The sequence below is a fragment of the Epinephelus lanceolatus genome, chromosome 18 (genome assembly GCF_041903045.1).
Source record: "Epinephelus lanceolatus isolate andai-2023 chromosome 18, ASM4190304v1, whole genome shotgun sequence".
Classification (NCBI taxonomy): domain Eukaryota; kingdom Metazoa; phylum Chordata; class Actinopteri; order Perciformes; family Serranidae; genus Epinephelus; species Epinephelus lanceolatus.
Genome location: NC_135751.1, coordinates 15,227,265 through 15,250,387, shown reverse-complemented (window position 1 = coordinate 15,250,387; position 23,123 = coordinate 15,227,265). Strand labels below are relative to the sequence as shown.

At 40.6% G+C, this 23,123-nt stretch overlaps 1 protein-coding gene across 6 annotated transcripts in view; it reads left to right on the top strand.

Moving 5' to 3' along the window:
• LOC117268402 (MAGUK p55 scaffold protein 3a) overlaps nucleotides 1-23,123 on the top strand; it is a 36,003-nt gene that overhangs the window by 6,352 nt on the left and 6,528 nt on the right. For 4 of the 6 annotated variants that reach the window (XM_033644822.2, XM_033644820.2, XM_033644825.2 and 1 more), the window contains exons 2-13: nucleotides 4,502-4,567; nucleotides 4,686-4,804; nucleotides 7,338-7,415; nucleotides 7,804-7,884; nucleotides 8,059-8,196; nucleotides 8,322-8,403; nucleotides 13,580-13,665; nucleotides 15,804-15,878; nucleotides 16,025-16,221; nucleotides 18,423-18,487; nucleotides 19,372-19,392; nucleotides 20,426-20,467. In XM_033644822.2, the coding sequence (XP_033500713.1) occupies nucleotides 4,531-4,567; nucleotides 4,686-4,804; nucleotides 7,338-7,415; nucleotides 7,804-7,884; nucleotides 8,059-8,196; nucleotides 8,322-8,403; nucleotides 13,580-13,665; nucleotides 15,804-15,878; nucleotides 16,025-16,221; nucleotides 18,423-18,487; nucleotides 19,372-19,392; nucleotides 20,426-20,467 (1,021 nt within the window). In that variant the 5' untranslated portion in view covers nucleotides 4,502-4,530. The remainder of the gene's footprint in view (nucleotides 1-4,501; nucleotides 4,568-4,685; nucleotides 4,805-7,337; nucleotides 7,416-7,803; nucleotides 7,885-8,058; nucleotides 8,197-8,321; nucleotides 8,404-13,579; nucleotides 13,666-15,803; nucleotides 15,879-16,024; nucleotides 16,222-18,422; nucleotides 18,488-19,371; nucleotides 19,393-20,425; nucleotides 20,468-23,123) is intronic. The other 2 variants (XM_033644821.2, XM_033644824.2) reach the window with 2 other exon arrangements.

Here is a 23,123-nt window from a genome sequence, read left to right as displayed (position 1 = left end):
ACTGTCTGGTTCGTCTCAGTTGTCTCCAGGAAAAAGGAAAATGTGGGTCCTCATATCCCTTCTCTGGTTTGTGTAAAATGTCCCCATAAACCACCAAAACCAGACTTCTCCATATTCCGTCCACACATACCTTGGTTATTTTTAAGACCTAACTATAGATTAGAGTACATTAAAGTATTTTATTGTGTGTTGCTATTGATTCAGTATGGCAAAGAAGTTTGGCAAATTTGGCACCATTAGAAGTATGCAGAATCAACTATTAGCAATTCCTGATGACCTGAGGATGTACAGACAACTATCAGTGGCTTATTTTGACATTGAGGAAAATTAAAATGTAATGTAATTAGAGGCAAGTTCCCAAGTTATAAGATGCTAGTTTTTCCTATGCCTATTTACATTTTCTTCCTTTTATTGATAAGAAACTATTAAGAATACATTTACAAAACACATTGATATTATTTTGACTACAGACAGGCATGACTAACGGTGACTTCGGTTGGACTTTAATAGGTGTTAAAAATAAAAAAGGAAAGTGGACATTTAAATAAAAAGTCCATTCACACCATGTCTTTAGTATAAATCTACACTTTGCACATTACAGAAAGGCATAAAACTTTTATTTGCCCATTAATTCTGCTCTACGAGTTCTCAAGATGGGTGGAAGGAGATGGGAGGAAACTTTAAAAGGGTTTCTTTGCTAAGGATTGTCATTGGTGACATAAAATATCATCAGTGAAAAGTGAATATTGATATACAAGATGAAGCACTTTACCAGAGACACAGTACTGATAATTATGTTCTTTCCTCCTCTTTGAGTTAAATATAGTGAGGTTATATGGAGAGAATCCCAGCTGACACACTTGAGAACAAAGAGATTGTCTCTTGTGTGTTGATCCCTCTGATTCTCCTGACAGAACAAAAAAATAGTGCTGCCTCCGTCCTCATCTTCTCCTCATCCCTCTTTCTGGCTCTGTAATATCCTCTCTGTTCATTATTCATGAGCTCATTGCTGTCTCTGTCTGTCCGTGTTAAGGCTTATCATATTCTGATTATGTACCATCAAAGCACAAGGATACGTTTTTAAAAATGCTTCAGGAGGAGGGAGAAAAGTGCAGTTTCGCAATGTAGAAATTACATTGTTGTTGTTTTTCTTATATTTATTGCCCCTAAAAGAAATAATACTGACTATACTAACTTGTACATGTGCAACGTTTGTGAGGTGCTTTTACATTCCTCTACTGACAGGGGTGATGTTTGTGCATTTTGCTTAAATTTAACATGTGCACTGCTCCTTCACTGCATAAAGCGAAAGTAAAACATAGGCTACTGCAAGTAAAGGTCTGCTTCCATTTCCTTTTCAGTGTTTGTTATGCTTGCATGCCACTGATAGCCATAGCTGGAGACAGTATGTTTTCTGGTTGTCTGTCTTTGTGTCCGAACCGTTCTCGTGAATGCGATATCTCAAGAAAACCTTGAGGGAATTTCTTCAAATTTGGCAAAAACGTCCCCTTAGACTGAATGATGAACAAAGTAGATTTTGATGGTCAAAGGTCAAGGTCACTTTGACGTTGTCCACTCATTCTTGTGAACAAAATATCTCAAGAATAACATTAGGGAATTTTATCAAATTTGGCACAAATATTCACTTAGACGTAGCAATCAAGTGATTCGATTTTGTGGTCAAAGGTAAAGGTCAAGGTTAATGTGACCTTGCATCCATCTCATTTTTGTGAACGTGATATCTCCAGAACACCATAAGGGAATTTCTTTAAATTTGACAGTGTCCACTTGGTCTAAACAATTAACTGATTAGATTTTGGTTGTGGAAGGTCAAGGTCACTGTGACATTGTCTGTCTCATTCATGTGAATGCAATATCTCAAGAACACTGTGAGGAAATTTCTTCAAATTTGGCACAAATATTCGCTTGGACTAAAGAATAAACTGAAAAGAATTCGGTGGTTGAAGGTCAAAGTTCAAAGTTCATTGTGACCTCACTAAACATGTTTTTGGCCATAACTCAGGAATTCTTGTGCTAATTCTGACAAAACTGCACACAAATGTCTAATAGGATAAAATGATTAAGTGAAGACGTTTTATATCCAAAAGGTCGAAGGTCAAATTTACTGTGACATCATAATATTCTGCAAAAAAACAAAAAACAAACCCAAAATTTTTTGGCCATTACTCAACATCATATCTTAGGAACAGTAGGGGAGACATTTGGTCAGGTACTGAACTGGTGACCCTAATGTTGAAACTGTGCAGATTGTATAGATATTCTGTGCTGCTTGGAGATTTGTGTGAAGCATCCGTGTTTTCACAGACATGGATGTAAACTGTAAGGGAAACTTTACTGGTGCGCGGTGGCATACAGTAATTCAGATTTTAAACTACTATATGGGAAAACCAGGTTAAACAATTTATTAGTATTATCGTAACGTATCAGGAGTAATACTTTCTGCAGCTTTTTCCCTTGAAGCTGCCATGTATGTAGGAACTCCTTCCTTCCTCCCACTCATCCCACTCATGAACTGTTTGGGGATCATCTCTATGCACCTGCTCTGTCCTGCTCCTCTGACTCCTCTTACCCTGCTTGTTTAGTTAGTTTGCATTTCTAATCCCAGACCTGCTTTTCCTGCCACTGCAGAGTCCTGATGCTTGACCTGGTTACTTCACATTAACTCCATGTTTAACTGCACCTTCTCTGTCAGTTGTTCCCGGTCTTGTTTTTGTCCTACCTGCCTTTGGTCATGCACCTAATCGTACTGCCTTCATGTTGCTGAGTGTAAGCTGCCTTTACCCAACCTGTTTCTCCATTAGCCCATAGCGTATCATATTGAACACTGGTGGTTAGCATGATGTTCCAACAGTTCACAGGCCAGTTTGGTGTTGCATTTATAGTTTTGTTTTTTCACTGCGTGTCTTCAGATAGTAAAAAAGCAACCTTGATTATCACCTAGTTGGTTGTTAGCCTCATTGTCTCTTTCTCTAACAACCAGTCAGTGTGTCTGGATCGATGGATATGTTTCTGCACTAACTACTTGAAAAATACCCACCAAGAGCTAAAAATGCACAGGCTTGTAAAATAATTACTGCAATAAATTCTACAGTCTCTGTACAAGGTAATACACCAAGACGAGATGCATCATCATGGCAGGCCTCCATAGGGTTGCAGACACATTAACATGACCAGCCCCTGTACTGAATACATCAGTTATGAAGCTTATGTTTATTTTACACATACAAAGCAGACAAGCACACCACCGCCAGACAGGTTAAGCCTCTTTTCTAAACAGTCTGAATGCAGTTTCTGTCAATATTTCACCAGGGTAAATACGTCGACGGTGTGTGATTATGTAACACAGTGTGTAGATGGCATATTTTTGAAAAATGATCTTAAACAAGCCCATATTTACCCTCTTATTTATTCCATATTTCCACAACCGAATGAAGTCCCAGTCTCTGCTCCAAAACGTCCTCAACGTTAATGGAAATCTAAACTGTTGTGAAGCTGCTAATACTCTTCATTGCAGCTGTGTTGTATCATTTTGTTTCGCTGCATTTTTCTGCTGTTTTGTTTTCGGATCATAATGTGATATGATGGAGTCTGTGGTTTATGTAATTGACTTGTGTTCCCAGTGGCAGGAAGTATGGAGAATATTGAGCGGGGTAACAGGGATATTGATTGGTAGGGGCTGCGATAATTCAGCAGTCTGTGCAGTACTTCAGTGGACTGTATCTTTGACTCGCTTGTAAATCTCTCAGCATATGCGATATATAGAGGAAGTTACTATACTATGTGCATACTGAAAATCCCCTGATCTTCCACTGGTCCAGTTCTTTGTCTTATGACCTGGACTGGCAATGGAAATGTATGGGGAAGAGGTGAATGTTTATTTTGTACAATGGACACAAATTTACAACACAGCTTCTACCGTCTACTATATAGTTGCATGTGAGTTGGCATACATCCTACAAATCAATGAGATGCCAGTTATATAAAAAGTCCTCGTCTCTGTCGTATCAGCGTTCAGCTTTTATCAGTTAGAGCTGTATGACACAGTGCTTTAGTTATTTCATACAGGTTTAGTGCCAAATGATCCCACTCTCCTGCTCTCTTACACACCAACACAAAGCTCACAGGGCCTGGTGAGACTCAGTGTGATTAATAGTACCAGCAGCGGCTGTTTATCATACTAGCATGGCTCTATAATGCCAGCAGACTTACACATACACACCTACATGTTCGCAGATGAGGTTAACTGTGCTGCAAAATGGAAAAATGCAGCCTGGATTTACACCATGAAGCCTACAAGGAGATGATATATGGTTGTAATTATTACACATGGGTCTCCAGATGCCTTTGCATCACTCAGTTATGCTCACACAAACACAAAAATACCATTACCTTTTTCTTTTATGCTATTAGTGGGAATATCCTGTCAGAAACTGAAAGCATCCGTATGGAAATGTTTGCTAATAATTTCTCCTCCTCCCAGGTTTCCTCCCCTCCTCACCCCACTGACCCATGAAAGAAGCCATGCCGGTCCTCACAGCAGGAGCAGGTGAGATGAGTTGGCACAGATGCTCCACACATACTGTCCCATACTGCTTTTTGCTTGCTGTGCTCCATCTGCTCAGGTTAATATGCATGCTGGTTTTTCTTATCCCTCTTCTCTGTAGGGCTACACGAAACGTTGGCCCTGCTGACCTCTCAGCTGCGGCCTGATGCCAATCACAAAGAGGACATGGTCTTCCTCAAAGATGTCTTCAGTGAGAGGAGCTTGGGATACCTCATGAAGGTGAGGAACTCTCAATAAGATTCCATGAGTGACATTATGATAGTAATAATAATAATGATAAGCAGCCATGTACCATTGGCTGTATGCAGTTTTAGAATATGCTTCCAAAAAAGCAGAAAAGAGTTTAAAATGTTCATTGTATTCTCTGATTAACTGAATCTAAAAGCATTCATCATTTTGATTTTCTGTTGTCTGAGCTGCTCCCTCTGTGATTAAGCTTTGGTAAAGTTTGGTTATTGTTAGATTGTGGCATGTTGGTAGGCAATAGAATTCAAACAGCAGTATCTCTGCTAACCAAACCGTCCATCCGTCACAGCCTCTGCTAAGACATTTCTTTGTGCTCTGTTAACATCACACTGCTTTGAGGAAACTGTAAACACAAGTCGTCTTCGGCATTAGAAGAGCCAACTTATGTAAAGTTCTTTTTAAGCAGTAGCCAATTTAACAATAATTCAACATACTGTAAGAAGACCAACCTTGTATGCCAGATGGGCAAAGATCTATCCAAACATTGAACCATTATGCCCTAAATGTAATGCACATGTTCTGGCTACGTCCGAATCTCTCTACCTTTTGGTCAAGCATTTTTAAAGCTTTTAGTGAGATGTTTGGAACCCGATTTGACCCTGACCCGATCTGTGCCCTCTTTGGTTTAACGTCAGAAGCCTCCAGTGCCCATTTGCCAAATAAAGCCTACATGGTCATAAACTTCGCTACATTTCTTGCAAGATGTTTGATGCTCTTAGGATGGAAGCATCCATCCTTCTCCCATTGGATCAAAGAAGAAGTACACACTCAAAGGGTCTTCTCAGACCTTTACTAAAGTATGGAGGCCCTTCCTGGACTTTTATGACTCCCTACAGGAACCCCTTGATAGGGATTGAGGCAGTGGGGTGAAGTGCCCTTTTACAGCAGTAATCCCCTGCTGATTGGTTGGTTGATTGGAGATTTAGTCTCTATTAGTTTGAAAAAAATTGATTACCTCTACAAAGGAGGGACATTTATGACACCTTTGTTCATTTGCCTTTCAGTCAGTTAGCAAGACCTCTCAAAAATAGCTGATTTCAATGATATTTGTAGAAGCAGCTTAAAGACCACGGTGCAAATTTAGCTCTTGGTACAGATTTTAAAACTGTGAAATGATTGTTTAGATCTGATAACATCTTCTGTATTTTCTAATGGACTGCAGCTTTAATTTAAATAAAGAAAAATAGGGCACAAGTACCCCGTGACTGTCTATACTATGTGTATAATATGCAGTGAAAATTTACAAATTTTTATATTAACACATTTCCAGCATTGTGCAGTCTCAATGAAGGCATGCACTTTTTTCTGTACATAAAAAAATAGTAGTTTTAAGTAGGGCCCGACTGATATGGATTTTTTGGGGCCGATGCCGATTCCGATATTATGGAATAAAAAAATCCAATAACCGATATATCGGCCGATTAAATTTTTATGTTTTTCAATTTAAAAAACCCCAAAATACCTGCTTTTGGTGGCTTAAATATAGTTCAAACACTCGTTACAAAGATATAAACTGAAGGAAGAACATTTTACTATTTTCAAATACATTCATTATCAGAAATTGTGTGGAACAAGCAGCATATGAACCATTTGAACACAAAATAAATTGAAAATATGATGTGCAAAAAGGGAAATAAAATAATCATGCAAAGTCTATATGAATGAAGACATTCTCATGTATGTTCACAGTACCAGAGTTCTTCTTATTATTGCCAATTTAACAGAGGTAGTTTATAGTGCAAAAAGTAACACAAGGACATCATTTCTAAGTAAAACACCATATTCCCTGCATTTTATTAGTGATGGAAATATAAGTGTTAAGTGTTTCAGAGTAGGTCCCTGATTTGTTTGTGCCTTGCACATGCAATAGGATGCACATGCTTCATAGTCTTCCACTGATCCTAACATGGGAACAGGCAACTTTTCAACTTCCAAGTCATGTTAATCTTGTCGCTGCTGTCACAAAGGCAACTGGATCGCTGCATGTTTTACTCAGAGCCTCGCAACCAACAACACAGGGCACACTGCATTTTTGTTTTTCACAGTTACGTCAGTTGTTTCAGCATCTGCCATTTCCTCTACTGGGGATCGTGACTGTAAAGAACCTACACCGATACTCTTATTGCTACTGATAGCTACCAGGGACAATATCATCTTCATGTGTTTGTTGCACAGTGATAGTTGCACTTCCTTTGTGTTGTGAATCAATCTTTTATTTTCGCAGGAGATTGTACCCAGTGCCAGACAGACAAGCATAGTGAAAGCAGAGCTTATAGGGAACCAGTCTGAATGCAGATGGTGTCATTATTCTATAGACATTACAGTGTATAATCAACATTTATGTTGATTACACACTGTAATCAACATTTATGTCATAATGGTAAATAATTGTGACCTTTGTTTTTTTACAAGAAAACTCCTGAAGGTATCTTTAACCTTCAGCTTTATTCCCAAACCATGCATTCCCTTCTGAGACCTCCCTCTAACAAACTACTTGTGATTGCAGATTCATGAGAAGCTGAGACAGTATGAGAGACAGAGCCCAACGCCCGTCCTCCACAGTGCCTCTTCTTTGGCAGAGGATGTAAGTTCATCACACACACACACTCACACACACTCACATACACACACAAACCCTAAATTACTTTTCCACTTGGGCACAGCAGTCAGTCTCAATGAGTTAGCTCCGACAGAGAAGCAATGCAGGTATCAAAAGTGAATTTTAATGTTCTCAAAGTGCTGAATCATCGATGCTCATCTAATGAAACTCCATATCCTGCTGCTCTCTCGCGCTCTACAGTTATCAGTGGGGAAACTGCTGACCTTAGCTGCTCGCTACTTATCTCCCCCTGTGTGCATGTCTGTTATGTATCTGTCTGCATTTATTCTACAATAAACTGCAGCGTGCATTACCGGCAAACACATGCATGGGTTCAGGCCAGGTCAGGGCTCGTGTGTTGTGTGATTGGCAGGTGGCAGAGGAGCTGCAGAGCGGACCAATGAGCACAGAGGAGAAGGAGCTGCTGCACCTGCTGACATCACCACATCTCAAGGTAAACATGCTTTTGCTGATTGTCATCAGTCCCATGAGGAAATGTGGCATTAGTGTACATTCATGCAGCCATTTTTTCCTCTCAGACTTTAATTTGCTGAAATTGCTCTATATGCACCCCAGCAGCTCAACATCAGCACTGTACTCTCAGCACATCTGATTTTTGTCCCATCAGGCTGTTCTCTCGGTGCACGACACTGTGGCTCAGAAGAACTTTGATCCCGTGCTGCCACCGCTGCCGGACGACTTTGAGGATGAGCTGGAGGAAGAGTCGGTGAAGATTGTCAGGCTGGTGAAGAACAAAGAGCCTCTGGTGAGCTTGTAGAGAGGAGAACATAAGAACCTACAGGAGAAGTGGAGGAAAGAGGAAGAGATTAAAAGACTGAGACCATTTTCTCTTGTCTGTTAATGATCCTGTATTATGTGTCTGTTCTCCAGGGAGCCACCATCAGGAGGGATGAAGCTACTGGGGTGGTGATCGTGGCTCGGATCATGAGAGGAGGTGCAGCCGACCGAAGTGGTAAATTGTGCTTCTTTTCTTTTTCTTTTCTTCTTCAAAACAGAACAACACAAGGAAGACAAAAACAGCAAATACAGGACAGTTAAAATTACATCAGAGAATAATAGAACAAGGTTATGTTCCTTGTTATGCGTTGTACTGATTTGATGTTGGTATGTGCGGGTGTGTGTATGTTTTCTAAACAGTCAGTCAGGGGCAGGGTATCTGCAGGTTTGTTAATAGGCTTACGTGTCTAATATTCATCTAAATTATAATATGCTTTCCAAAGTTTGGAAAAAGATCACACTCTGAATATTAAAGCAAGATTAAAGCAGTTTCACAGTAACACTGGAAGAATGGGACGGGATCTGCAGACAGGAATGGTTAATAACAAGCTTTACCCCCCTGGAGAGAATTCAGCAGCAAAAATGTAGCTCATTTAGTCTGTGCTCCAGCTTATAAGACTAACTTTTTTAATTGAACTGCCAGCTGGAGGTTCTGTGGAAGTGCTGTGGCAAACTATTTTCATATTTTCTGGAATTGTCCCTCTGTGGCTTCATTTTGGAGAAATGTCCAAAGAGTTTTAGAGGCAGTTTTTAAAATGAAAATCTGTTTTGATATTAAAATCATGTACCTTGGTGATCTAGAAGAGCTCCACTGTGAGAGATTAGTGATTGAAACTTGTTGAGGGTGTTTTTCACATCTGTGAAAGGCTTTGACCAGAAAATGGCTGAGATTTGTCATACCAACCTTAACTGAGTGGATTGACTTAGTTGACAATATATACATGAGAATTACATTTAAACTAAGAACCCAAACTGATATTCCCGATGAAGTCATGTGTCAACTGTAAGGCCTGATTTCCTATAGCAGTAATATTTTCATGTGCAAGTGCAGAATCATTAAAGGTTGATAAGAACGTGTGCGTTTGTATGCATATGCATATATATATATATATAAATATATATATATATATATATATATATATATATATATATATATATATATATATATATATATACAGTACAGGCCAAAAGTTTGGACACACCTTCTCATTCAATGTGTTTTCTTTATTTTCATGACTATTTACATTGTAGATTCTCACTGAAGGCATCAAAACTATGAATGAACACATGTGGAGTTATGTACTTAACAAAAAAAGGTGAAATAACTGAAAACATGTTTTATATTCTAGTTTCTTCAAAATAGCCACCCTTTGCTCTGATTACTGCTTTGCACACTCTTGGCATTCTCTCCATGAGCTTCAAGAGGTAGTCACCTGAAATGGTTTTCCAGCAGTCTTGAAGGAGTTCCCAGAGGTGTTTAGCACTTGTTGGCCCCTTTGCCTTCACTCTGCGGTCCAGCTCACCCCAAACCATCTCGATTGGGTTCAGGTCCGGTGACTGTGGAGGCCAGGTCATCTGCCGCAGCACTCCATCACTCTCCTTCTTGGTCAAATAGCCCTTACACAGCCTGGAGGTGTGTTTGGGGTCATTGTCCTGTTGAAAAATAAATGATCGTCCAACTAAACGCAAACCGGATGGGATGGCATGTGGCTGCAGGATGCTGTGGTAGCCATGCTGGTTCAGTGTGCCTTCAATTTTGAATAAATCCCCAACAGTGTCACCAGCAAAACACCCCCACACCATCACACCTCCTCCTCCATGCTTCACAGTGGGAACCAGGCATGTGGAATCCATCCGTTCACCTTTTCTGCGTCTCACAAAGACACGGCGGTTGGAACCAAAGATCTCAAATTTGGACTCATCAGACCAAAGCACAGATTTCCACTGGTCTAATGTCCATTCCTTGTGTTTCTTGGCCCAAACAAATCTCTTCTGCTTGTTGCCTCTCCTTAGCAGTGGTTTCCTAGCAGCTATTTGACCATGAAGGCCTGATTGGCGCAGTCTCCTCTTAACAGTTGTTCTAGAGATGGGTCTGCTGCTAGAACTCTGTGTGGCATTCATCTGGTCTCTGATCTGAGCTGCTGTTAACTTGCGATTTCTGAGGCTGGTGACTCGGATGAACTTATCCTCAGAAGCAGAGGTGACTCTTGGTCTTCCTTTCCTGGGTCGGTCCTCATGTGTGCCAGTTTCGTTGTAGCACTTGATGGTTTTTGCGACTCCACTTGGGGACACATTTAAAGTTTTTGCAATTTTCCGGACTGACTGACCTTCATTTCTTAAAGTAATGATGGCCACTCGTTTTTCTTTAGTTAGCTGATTGGTTCTTGCCATAATATGAATTTTAACAGTTGTCCAATAGGGCTGTCGGCTGTGTATTAACCTGCCTTCTGCACAACACAACTGACGGTCCCAACCCCATTGATAAAGCAAGAAATTCCACTAATTAACCCTGATAAGGCACACCTGTGAAGTGGAAACCATTTCAGGTGACTACCTCTTGAAGCTCATGGAGAGAATGCCAAGAGTGTGCAAAGCAGTAATCAGAGCAAAGGGTGGCTATTTTGAAGAAACTAGAATATAAAACATGTTTTCAGTTATTTCACCTTTTTTTGTTAAGTACATAACTCCACATGTGTTCATTCATAGTTTTGATGCCTTCAGTGAGAATCTACAATGTAAATAGTCATGAAAATAAAGAAAACACATTGAATGAGAAGGTGTGTCCAAACTTTTGGCCTGTACTGTATATATATATATATATATATATACACATATGTATATATATATACACACATCTATATGTATGCAGGTTTTGTTTTTTATTTAAAAAGGATCCTCCCCTAGTTCTTACTTACTTTTGTGTCCGGTTGACACGTTTCATTTTGAGTTCTGTATTCTTTAATAGAAAACCTAATAAAATGTAAATAATGAAAAAAGTCTTGAATTTAATTTTAAGAATGATAGACTTTAGAAGTTATTAAATAGTCTTAAATTTGAATTTGTGAGGTGTTAATTGCCACAGATGTTTTATCTAATGACATTGATTCATCTTTTTAATTCTTTTCATCAAAAAGCTCTTCTGCGTAATAGTCCATATTCCTGATGTTATAAATCTTAAAACCAACACTTAACCTAATACTGTCTTTTTACTTCATATGTGCAGTAGGGCTGCAACGATTAGTCAACTAATCAATGACTAATTGACTATTAGAATAATCGGTGACTATTTTTGTAGTCGACTAATTGGTCTGAGTCATTTTTCATAGAAAAGTACTATAAAAGTACCCCAAAATACTCTTACTGCAGCTTCTTACGTTCAAATATTGGCAGCTTTACACACTCTCCCATGATGGTGAACTAAAACCCTTTGGCGTGAGTACGAAACAAGACATTAGATGACATAGTTTTGGGGTTTGGGAGAGACAGACCGACATTTTTCAACATTTTAACACATTTTTTGATGAAGTGATTTAGTCGACTAATCGAAGAAATAATCAACAGATTAGTCGACAATGAAAATAATCGTTAGTTGCAGCTCTAATGTGCACTTACCTGTTGGCAAAATGTAGATAAACCAAACTTACTCTAAAAACAATATTCCCACAAACCTACCTCTGCACAGGACCATCACTGCAATTTCTTCCTACAATCATTTTCTGTTTCCTAGTGTGTGGGGATCAGATTTACTTCGTAGGATGTGCTTTCTATGATTGTATTCTTCCAGAAGTTTATCTCTTCCTCCTCTGACCAATAAGGTTTTCTTGTCTTCTTTTCTTCTGCCATTTTCTGACTGTCTAACAATAGGCCAACTCTGTGAGATGAAAACAGGCGTCACAAGCAAAAAAAAATTTCCATGGAAACTTGTACCACCGTAAAATCTTTTTCAACGCAGTTAACAAGTTAGCATTTTTCCTTAACTAAGAAAACCTTTTAAGGGATTCTGTGCAACTGTGTAAATCCCTCAGCTAAGGAGAAATTAAGCCTTAAGTGTCATACTTAGGGAGAAAGAAGGTGATTTGTGCAACTGGGCACAGGATCTTAGGAAGAAAACTACCAAGTGTTATTTGTGTATAACTACAGAATGTAAACTCATTTCAGTTTGTTAAAACCCCTAAATTCCTACAAGTGATAGAGAGGACATGATTCTGGTGTCCTTGTTTGTTAGCTACAACCGTGCTCACAACTTACGAACATGCACCCTGTGACGAGGTGTAACAAGTAGATGTTGCTCTGTATTAAGGGGTCACAGGCAGAACAGGTTTGGAACCACTGACCTGTAGAGGTGTGCTCACCTGTTTTCCCCTTTTGAAGTCACAAACCCTTCCATGTGTGCAAATCAATGCCAACTTTAACGTCAACTGCTGGTGCCTGGTGTTAAAGGACTTTTGGGGACATTTAAAGAAACAACTCAGGGATGACATGCAAAAAAAGCCGCCCCTGCTTGGAAGACAGACAGGAAATGCAGTAATGTAGCACAGCCCTCAGGACGCCTCAGGAGACTCCTGATTATTACCGCAGTATGATGGCATTTGTCTCCCTGCAGCCAGTGAAAATTAGTGACATTGTTTGACAAACAGAATTCATATATGTGCGAGATATAAACCTGATACAGCGATGACAGTGAGATCAAAGCTGCGGTGGGAGAGATGCAGCTTCAGCAGAAGGAGGAGGGAAATGAAAGGGATGGTGCGGTTGTTGCTGATACCCAAAGCTCTCCACGAGTCCCCAGAGAATCAACCACACGATATAGACTCAGCAGAGATCCTTTAATGGGCGTTACCATGGAAATATCAGCCACATGCAGGTGCGTGTGTAAGTGTGTGTTGGCATTAGAGACATGCATGCTGGGAAAGTAAACCAATCATTGTTTGTATCCATTAATCATTTATGTCTCCCTCCGTTTTCTTGCTGTGTCGTGTGATGGCAAAAGCTCTCGTCAGTGCAGAGACTGAAGCTTTAGAGAGACTTCAGAGTTAGCCTCAGGTCTCTTTGTAAATGCATACATTATGCTAGTGTGATTGCACAAACGTGCGTCTGCTATGTGCTCCTCTGCCCTGAGGGGGAAGCGTATTGATCTGACTTCTTCCAGCCTTTGATTCCATTGTAGTGGCTGCAGCAAACAGATCCCAGCTGATGATAGAGGCAGTCTGTGGATCTGACAAAGAAACTGATGTTAAAATGCGAACGATAAACCCAAAAGACCCGGGAAAGCTCACTGAGGACTCTTTTAAATGCCACGGATATTTGTTTCCACTTAGTCTGTGTCTTCATTCTGTCTCTCGCCCCCATAGGTTTGGTCCATGTTGGAGATGAACTCAGGGAGGTCAACGGAGTCTCTGTAGTCCACAAGAGGCCCGATGAGATCAGTCAGCTGCTGGTAAGATGCACAGTTGGGTACCAAATATGAAATGTGTACATTGTGCTAAAGGTGTGTAGATGGTATTCTAAATTATAATATCTTTCCTTTTTGGCTTCTTATGGTCTGCAACTTTATAACGGTGAGATGCTTTTACAATCGAGTCTGTCATTTGCACTTTTAAGCAGATGTATACTCAAAAGAAAATAATACTAGTAATTATCTGTGGAAGTAAATCAAAACAGTGCAAATCAGGACTTCTTGAATGTTAATCAGATGTTCTAAAGATAGTTCTGATTTACTTTATATCATCACCATTAATGTCTACAGACAGTCTAAACCAGTGGTTCCCAACTGGTCCAACCATGGGGTCCAGATTTCTCCTTAGTCATTACTTCAAGGTCCACACAGTTTGATATATTCAGTGTCATACTTGTGTTTATTCATGTTGTTGAGCTAGTTGGCTGTCTCTGTTAAGTAGCTGTTCGTTAGTCAATCACTCTACAGGAGAAAACAGCACTTCAAAATAAAAGCTCTGTGCCAAAAATTCACTTTGCTTCAAAATAAAGTATATTTTTTACAAACTTGACACATTTGCGAGTCACTTGCCGCCCATTCAGAATGGACCTGCAACCCACATTTGAACCCCGACCCACCAGTTGGGAACCACTGGTCTAGACGATGTATTTGCCACAGTCAGGAGTAGGAGTGTAAGATAATATTAATGCACTTGAGTTTCACGGTATTATGGTTTGTGATACTGTATCAATCCACTAAAACACTATGGATTTTTAATTGTTTACATTTGTTTTAATTTTCATAATTTGTTTTCCCAAAGCATCCTGCAAGCACAGTTATTTATTTTTTTTACTGATATATGCAAATTTTAATTCCGTTGCTTCCATTCCATAAAGTAGAGGTATGATGTTTACTGTTAATGGAACTGTAATAAATACAAATGTAGATCCCACTCTTCTGATCGCATAAAAAACTAAACTTTTTTATGCATATGGTGGTCTGATCTTTTTTGTATGACAGTTACTTTGAAATTAGATTTAAAGAAAGAATGCCAAATATCACCTTGCTTACAGTATTGCAGTATATTGCTATATAGTGAATCTTAACCCCTGTACTGTAGTGGTGCTCTGTGACACTAGAGGTCAATGGCCAGTGGTTTCCTAAATACTTTCGATCAGCATGTAGAAACTTGCTGCAACCTTTTTAGGCCATAACATAGGACTTTTAGGCCTTAACATAACTGGAGATATGCTATAGTGGTAAATATAATGTTTGGTAAGTGAGAAATGCAAGTCACTGATAATCATAAGGTAACCAACCATAAATATATATATGTATATATATATATACATATATATATATATATATATATATATATATATATATATATATATATATATATATATATATATATATATAAAATTTAAAAATAAAGCACAGAGCGGGAGGGAGCTGGGTAATATTCCGAGGATATTCAAAAATAAAATTTTTCAAAATTAAAGTCATAAATTTACATGAAAAAATACTTAATTGAAATGGTAAAATTACAAGAAAAAAAATCCCAAATTTACAGCCTAACCCAGTCAGCAGCTTTATCCTTTCTATAAACTAAAAATAATAAGTCTACTAAATGTAAAAAGAATCAGCCAACGTGACTCACACAGGACACGAACCCATTCATCCTCCATGCCTTCCTCCCTGTGTGGACTTTCCTTCTTTTTATACTATATCACTTGACTTCCTGGCATCAAATTGTGTGCATTTTTACTTGTAAATTTACCACTTTAATCCCAGAAATTCTTAGTTTTTCACAGAATATTTATTATTTTTTATTATAATTACATTACATTATTACAATGACCCTAACACCCTATCATACTGTACTATGTAGTGTGGTGGATAAATTATAAACTCAAGGGAATGGTGACCATTTTCTGTAGGATCACGATAGGAGTGAGTCATCACCTAAAATGTTCTGTCCATCTTTTATTTATTTATAAACAGGGTGCACTGATAGTCCATTAAAAGTGAAATTCACCTCAGGGAGCCTTTTAAGCCAAGTATACTAAGTGTTTGTCTTTAATTGGAGCCTGCAGTCACACTCCTCTCTCCCCTACTTCCTCTGTCTATTTGTAATCTAGTCCCAGTCCCAGGGCTCCATCACTCTAAAGATAATCCCTGCCATTAAAGAAGAGGACCGACTGAAGGACAGCAAGGTGAGATGAGGCACTGACGGAGTGACTGAGAATGCTCGGTGGAACTGCAGCTAAGAGGAAACAGACTGGAGGAAATCCTTAACGATGTTTATTTACAATAAATAATATCTAAATATGGTACTTGATCAGTGGTTGGTGTTTTTCAGGTGTATATGAGAGCCTTGTTTGATTACATCCCGCTGGAAGACAAAGCGACGCCTTGCCAAGAAGCGGGACTTCCCTTCAAGCGGGGAGACATCCTGCAGGTCGTGACCCAAGATGACCCCACGTGGTGGCAGGCAAAGCGTGTGGGAGACAGCAACCTGCGGGCCGGACTCATCCCTTCCAAACAGTTCCAGGAGAGGTGAGAGCATCCGGGGGGAACAACCTGTGGTGGTAAACTGATCAGTGTCAGGACTGTGCGGGTCACCCACACACTGCTGATATTTATTTTATCCCTCCATTTGTAATCTGTTAAATCCACGTTCATGTGTTCCACTTTGAAGGGTCAACTATGATTAGATGGAGCGTCAAAGCAGTGCGGGAAAAAATAAATAAATGGAAACATAGCCTTGAATAGGCGCACGCTGATACTGTTAGTGTCATAATCCGTCAGTAAAATGATCTCAGCTGGCTGGGAGATCCCTGCCAAACACTGCAGCGTCTGTTGGATTAATAACCACAGCTTAAACACAGAGAAAGACACAGGTCAGAGGGATGTCCGAGCACTGGGAAGCCCACGTGCTGTGCTTTGTAGGTTAAATAATGTTTAGGATGGAATAACATATTTCTGCTGATGCCGTGTGTTCGTGCTGCACTCTGAGCTCGGAGCTACAAAAATGATGAATGAGAGGAATGTCTTTGAATGCATCAGCATGAGCTAACAACAGTAGCATAAGCTCAGGTCTGCTTACTGACATCACGCAGTGTCGTCATGAATGGATTACTGAATGAGCCTAACACACACAGAGCCTCTGTTTGAAGTGCCTGTTTGTATTTATTGTTGGGAAGTCAATCAAACAGCTACAAAGAGATGCAGAAAATGCGGAAAATTGGGCACCTCGGATCAACTTGCCAATCCAGCTGTGTGTCTAAACGCTCACAGCTTGCCGGCAAAACTGCCCAACATTCACAGAAAATCTGGCAGTGTAAAAGGGGCTAATATCAAATAGTCACAAAATTACCTAAAAGACACCCAAATGAGATGTAGAAAGACCACACAGATACAAAATTACCATAAGGAGCCACTAAATGACCTAAAAGAGACATAAAACAATCACAAAGAGATGTAAGAAGACCACAAATAGATGGAGACGACACCAAAGAGACACAAAAAAACTAGAGATGCAAAAGACCAAGTAGAGGCAATAAAAGAAGACAAAGACTACGTTCACGTTACAGGCCTTACTGCTTAATTCCGATTATTTCCCCTGATTTGATCTTTCTGCCAAGATAGTTCACATACATGTTTGAAGTGATCCATATCTGACATCAGTGTGAACAGATCTCTGCCCTGAAACGCCTCATATGCAACCAATAACATTACTCACATGCAAGTTGGAACAACAACAAAAAGCAACACATTTGCATTTGCAAAACATTTGTTTGTGTAAATGTCAGATGTCAGATGATAGTTCATCTTGTCCATTGTTCCAAAGGGCTGTTACTCAAACGGCACACTCCAGAACAGAGGCACATGGCCAATTATTATGCAGATTAACATTACTGGACCGCTGTTTGTTTTCAGGACTGTTGTGATATGTGACATTTTCCGAAACATTGAGGCTTCAGGATTATGAGCCGTCGGAACAACGGCATGAGGGTGAGAAGACAAAGTAACACAAAAGCCATAGCTATAGCTAGGAGTGGTGGGTCCGCGATGTGGAGGGTTTCACAGAGGAACTTTAGGAAATCCAAAGCTACATTCCAATATCTCTGTTGGCGCCTCACAACAGGCTGTCACAGCATGTAGGCAAGCTGTCAACATTAGAAAGTGTTTGGCGGTTGCTGCTCTATTGGCTGGTGACTGGGGCAGCCTAAAACAGCAGCAGTACGGCTTCAGCAGCCTTCTGTAGTTTCAGCAGACTGCTCCGACACTATGGGGTGAGCGATCTGTGCCTGCACAGTTAAGGATAACGTGGAAAAACCATAGATGTGTGGGAAAAACACACATGAATTCCGATATGACCGTTCTCACAGTGGTCACATGGCCATTGATTTGATATGTATCAGATTTAGGACCACATGTTAAAGTGACCCAACTCTAATTTGAAAAAAGTCTGTGTCAACACCTCTCTAAAATAACAAATCAGTGTCACGAAATGTAGCCAAATTGGTGACATCTATTAGTTGGGGTGGGGCCCTTTACATGTTTGTCCTCAGGAGCCTGTTATCTCATAATCTGTTCTTAAGTGTTGTATGTTTCTCCCTCTGTCATGTTTAAATCTTTTGTTCCACCTCTCTAACATTCCCTCCCTCCCTTGGCTTACTGTGTATTTCTGACCTGATGATTCTCTTCCTGCCTCCGTCCCCTCTGGCTCTTTGTTCTGCTGCACATATCTCCAGGCGACTGGCCTACAGGATGAAAATGGGCACTCTCCCGAATCCAAAATCCCCTAAAAAGCCTGTCTGTAAGTTTCTGCTTACCGGGATTCTCTCTGCACCCTCAGCATTATTTCATGATTACAGTTTACTACTTGCAGCATGTCCCACTATCAGCCCTCCTTTCTCTGCTAATGTACTCGATCACTGTCATTATAGGACAATAATATCTCCGCTGGATAAATGCAGCAATGTTTTCATTGACATTTATTGACCTTTTGTGCTGGTAATTGGCATTCTCGGTGGCATTAGTATTCATTGTCCGTCCTCTCCATGCTGCTACGTGGACACAAGGGATGAGAGAGAGATGGAGGGGCACAGAGACGGAGGGAGGGATCACAGATATGAATTAATCTCTTTCATGTTCGGTCCATCTGGCCAGCGAGCAGCTTAAGTAGATCCAGACAGTGCTACAAGCTGCGCCCACTGAGAAACAAAGCCCCAACAATATATTACAATTCTCACTTTCTCACTTGATACTATAGCGGCGGCGTGTAAACCCGCCAGGTGAGTGGGTAATGTGAGTGGTGGCTCTTGGTGGCGCGTAAGCTGCAGGCGATCCGATTAGGCCTGAGCCACGGGGAGACAACAAGAGCTTAGCGGTGTGGCAGCTAGCCCTGCTACGCCGCGCAGCAGCAAGCCTGCGGGGACTCTTCTGTCTCGGCCTCCCTCCACGCTCCTCCAGCTCTCTGATTAATTCCCCTAAATCCCAGCAGGGGCCCTTTAAATGTGGATCCCCCTCCCTTGTCTCATCTGTGACGTCACTGACGACGGCAATAAATCTCTTCAAATTTGAAATCCTCATTTCATACATTTTTAAATCTCACTCTTTTATGTGTCGTCAACAGCAGCATGACATTTTTACCTCCTCTAATGTTTTACACTCTGTTTCTCCTTGTTGCAACTATATCAGATGACCAAGGATGTGATAAAGGTGGGTGCATGTGCAGCAACAAACATGATTCATGTAGAACAACAAACACATCATCACACAAAACACACAATGGAAAATGTTCTTAGAGGCCTCAAAGCCTCAGTGTGTGTGTGTGTGTGTGTGTGTGTGTGTGTGTATAGCTTGCATGTGTACTAGTAGGGTGTCCATTTGGGATTTCTACCGCTTCCAGCTTAATTCCTCCCCTCCTGCTGTTAGTGCACCAGACTAGAATAGAGATTCTTTGCTTAGCTTTTGTGTGTGTGTGTGTGTTGTACCAGGTGATGTGCAGGCAGAACAGCATCTCTGGAGACTTTAGCCCAATCAAGCAGAGGTTGTTAAAGATAACAATAGCTCGTCTTTTCTTTTGCGTCATCGTCAGTCCCTATTATCTCTTGTTCTGTTTTCCACTCCTCATCTTTTGCTCTGCTGCAGTTCCAGCTGCTGTTTTTTTGTTGTTTCCTCCTGTTTCTGTGCTGTTAGAGACTTTTCCTCATCCATCATTAGTCTGTTTTCTGTCTGCCATCAGTGCGTCTCATCATACAAGGCCAGAATCGAGACATAGATGATTAAAAGTAAACATTTGTCTTTTGTTTTGGGGCTGTGCATTTGTAGGTTTCTGTATGTGAAACAGTTTGTACCTCAGCTGTGAATCTTTGGGGAGGCGAGGCTTGTTTACGTGTGTGTGTGTGGGTCACAGAGACTCGGCTCACAGCTGGCTCCTCTCCAGTTGAAGGAGCCATTTTTTTCTCTCCTTTCTTCTGCTCTCCTCTCCTCTCGTAATGTCAAGCCTCTTCATCAAGCCTTCGTTAGCGGCTGTTGCCTCCAACAACGTTCCTTCATTGTCTCTTGGCTGCCCCTCCACTCTCGCCTCTTGCCGTCTGCCTGCCTGCTGCCTGTCTGCCCCGCCTGCCCTCTCCAGCGCCCTATGGCCCGCCCCACCCTCTTTGACTCCTCCACCTCCCCTTACTCCTTAACTCTTCCAGGTCTCTTACCCTGTGCTTACCCCCTCTTTTCCCTGCTTGCCTCCCTACAGAGGACTGTGACTGTGAGGGCTATTTCAATGGACAGTACATAGGTGAGAGCGTGCACATCTTTCTCCACCTCCTTCTCCCTATCTGCTCTTTGCCTGCTGCAGCCTGGCTGTGCATTGGGTCCCTGGGTGCTTCTGGGCTGGGGGTCAAAATGACTGCTTGTGTAGGGTTGACCTGTCTGGGGCCGGGGGTTGAGGGATAAAAGGAAGGGGGCGAAGGGTCAAGAGACGGGGTCAAAGACAATGTCAAAGGAGGAAGATGGATGAGGAGCGATCTGATTTATTTAGGGCGAAGGGAAAACATGTGCAGGTGTAGAAAAAACATCGCAAGTGTTTATATCAAATCTGACTGCAGAAAAAAATGTGTAGGAAATATTGTCTCACACTTCTGACGGTGCCAGTAACAGATCTGCCTCTTCAGAGACTCCACTGCATAATTAGAGTTAACAGATAGTTCAGGGATGCGTCAGATATCACAGTATAGAAGCAAAACAGACTTAGACCGTATTACATTAAAAATAAAGCGATGGATTTGATTAGTGCAGAATTTGTTATGAGTTATGAGTCTATCATTTTCTAATTATGTCTCAGGAAGTGTCCTGAAAAGCACTCTGTCATTTGGCGCTACTTACAGAGTAAAGAGAGACAGTCTTCAGTTGGAACAGTTAGTACAATAAATCAGGGGTGGGATCAAGTCACTGATTTTCAGGTCACAAGTAAGTCTCAAGTCTTTGCACTCAAGTCCCAAGTCAAGACTGACAAGTTCAGAGTCCAAAACAAGTCACAATATGCTCTTTACTAAATGTAATACCATTTTAACACAGTAATGAAAATCCTGAATGCTTTTTTAAGTATGTATTTATTCATTAAAATAAGTTTGTTGGAAGTTGAGATTGAGATTGTGGATTGAGACCCACGCGTTTTGCATTCTGCAGTTCTTTGTTTTTCACCACTGATAACCGCATAGTTTTTGTATGCTATTTTTTTTCCACATGATGCTCCTGCAGCTTGATTGGATGCTGTTGGATTTGTCCAAACAAAGTGGATCTGAGGAATGAAGTATAGACTTGCTGGCAAGGCATAGCCTTAGCGTTAGTTTATTCACTTGAAATGAACTGATTTGTGGCGCACTTTTTAAACAGCATACTTTTCAATCTTTGGGCTTCAGGGAAGGTATCAAGTATTTTCAAGTCGAAACACTCAAGTCCAAGTGAAGCCATGAGTCATTGGTGTTAAAGTCTAAGTCGAGTTGCAAGTCTTTTTTGATTTTGATTCAAGTTGAGTCTAAAGTCATCAGATTTGTGGATCAAGTCCAAGTCGTGTGGCTCATGTCCACACTTTTGCTAGGTTTGGCTGGTATTTATTTTTTCATTCCTTCTTAATATTTTACAGAGGTATACGGTATATGATGATACACACATGAAAAATACTGTAAAAGCTAAGATGCTGATGATAAAACTCATTGTAGCATATATATCACTGTCAGGCTTACAATGCTGTGTTTTGTATGTGTAGTTAGTCTACTTTGAGAAGTCTTGCTGGGTTCAAATACTTATGGCCCATAGAATAATGAATAAATAGGAAATAAGTGCCCTTCTTGCTAGAGGACCCACTGTCACTTGTTGTCATGGCGGATACAGAAACATTAGAGGGCTGAACAGAGATGATGTGATGAATAAGATCATGTGGCTAATGAACTGCTCTTGTAGTCGAAGAAGTCATCTGAAGATAAAGTTATATATGGCATTACTCCCAAATAGGGGCAGAGGCATTTTTCCTTTTGACTAGTCCTGTAACATTATCCCCACCACTCCCAATCACCACCTTTTTCAGCTCAGCTGCTTGCTTTATCTGTAGAGACTGACCTCTGGTGGCACATGCTGTGCACTACAATAGCTCATTACAGCATGTCCGTATCAGTTTAATAAAAAAGAAGCATCTGTATTTTTGATGGTATTGAAAATCATACCTTTAAGATTTTTAAATATGCCGGTATATCGTAAGACCTTGACACTGCCCAAACCCTAACCTCGCAATTATTTTCAAACAAATGTTAGTGCACAGGATAAATATAAATACACAAATATCCACTTGGGATGAAATGGAGCTCTTCTTTCAAGATTAATTCCTATTGTAGTACCAAATGATGGTTCTCTCCAGGAATTTTTTTCGCAAATGATTAGGATAGTACAGACCTGTGTAAAAAAAAAAAAAAAAAAAAAAAAAAGGTACAGTAATGGGAAATGTTGATACTTACTGCACTAAAATGGGTAGAAAGGCTTCTTTATGTTGCGATAACAAGCTTAAAATTCCAATCTGGGTGAAGGGCATATGTAAGTCCCCTTTATCCTCAACCCCTCTCTAGCCTTCCACTGGCCTCCCCTCCCTCACCCTTCTTCAGCCCAACCTGACCCCTGTTTACTCCCCCACATCCTGTGAGCTGCTGGAATGATGATGAGCACAAGGAGCGATCTAAACACAGCTGAAAGCTTATCAGCACCTTCTCCCTGTAACACAAAATACATGATCAAAACAGTATTTGTGCTTCCTATCATGCACTCTGCTTGGAGCTGTAAAACCCTCCCCTCCATCCCTCCGCTCCCCCCCCCCCCCCCCTTGCAGTGTTTGGATCCTCCTAAGCCTCCCTCCCCTCCTGCCCTGCATCTAACTAACTGCTGCTGTCCTGTGGTCAGTGTACTGC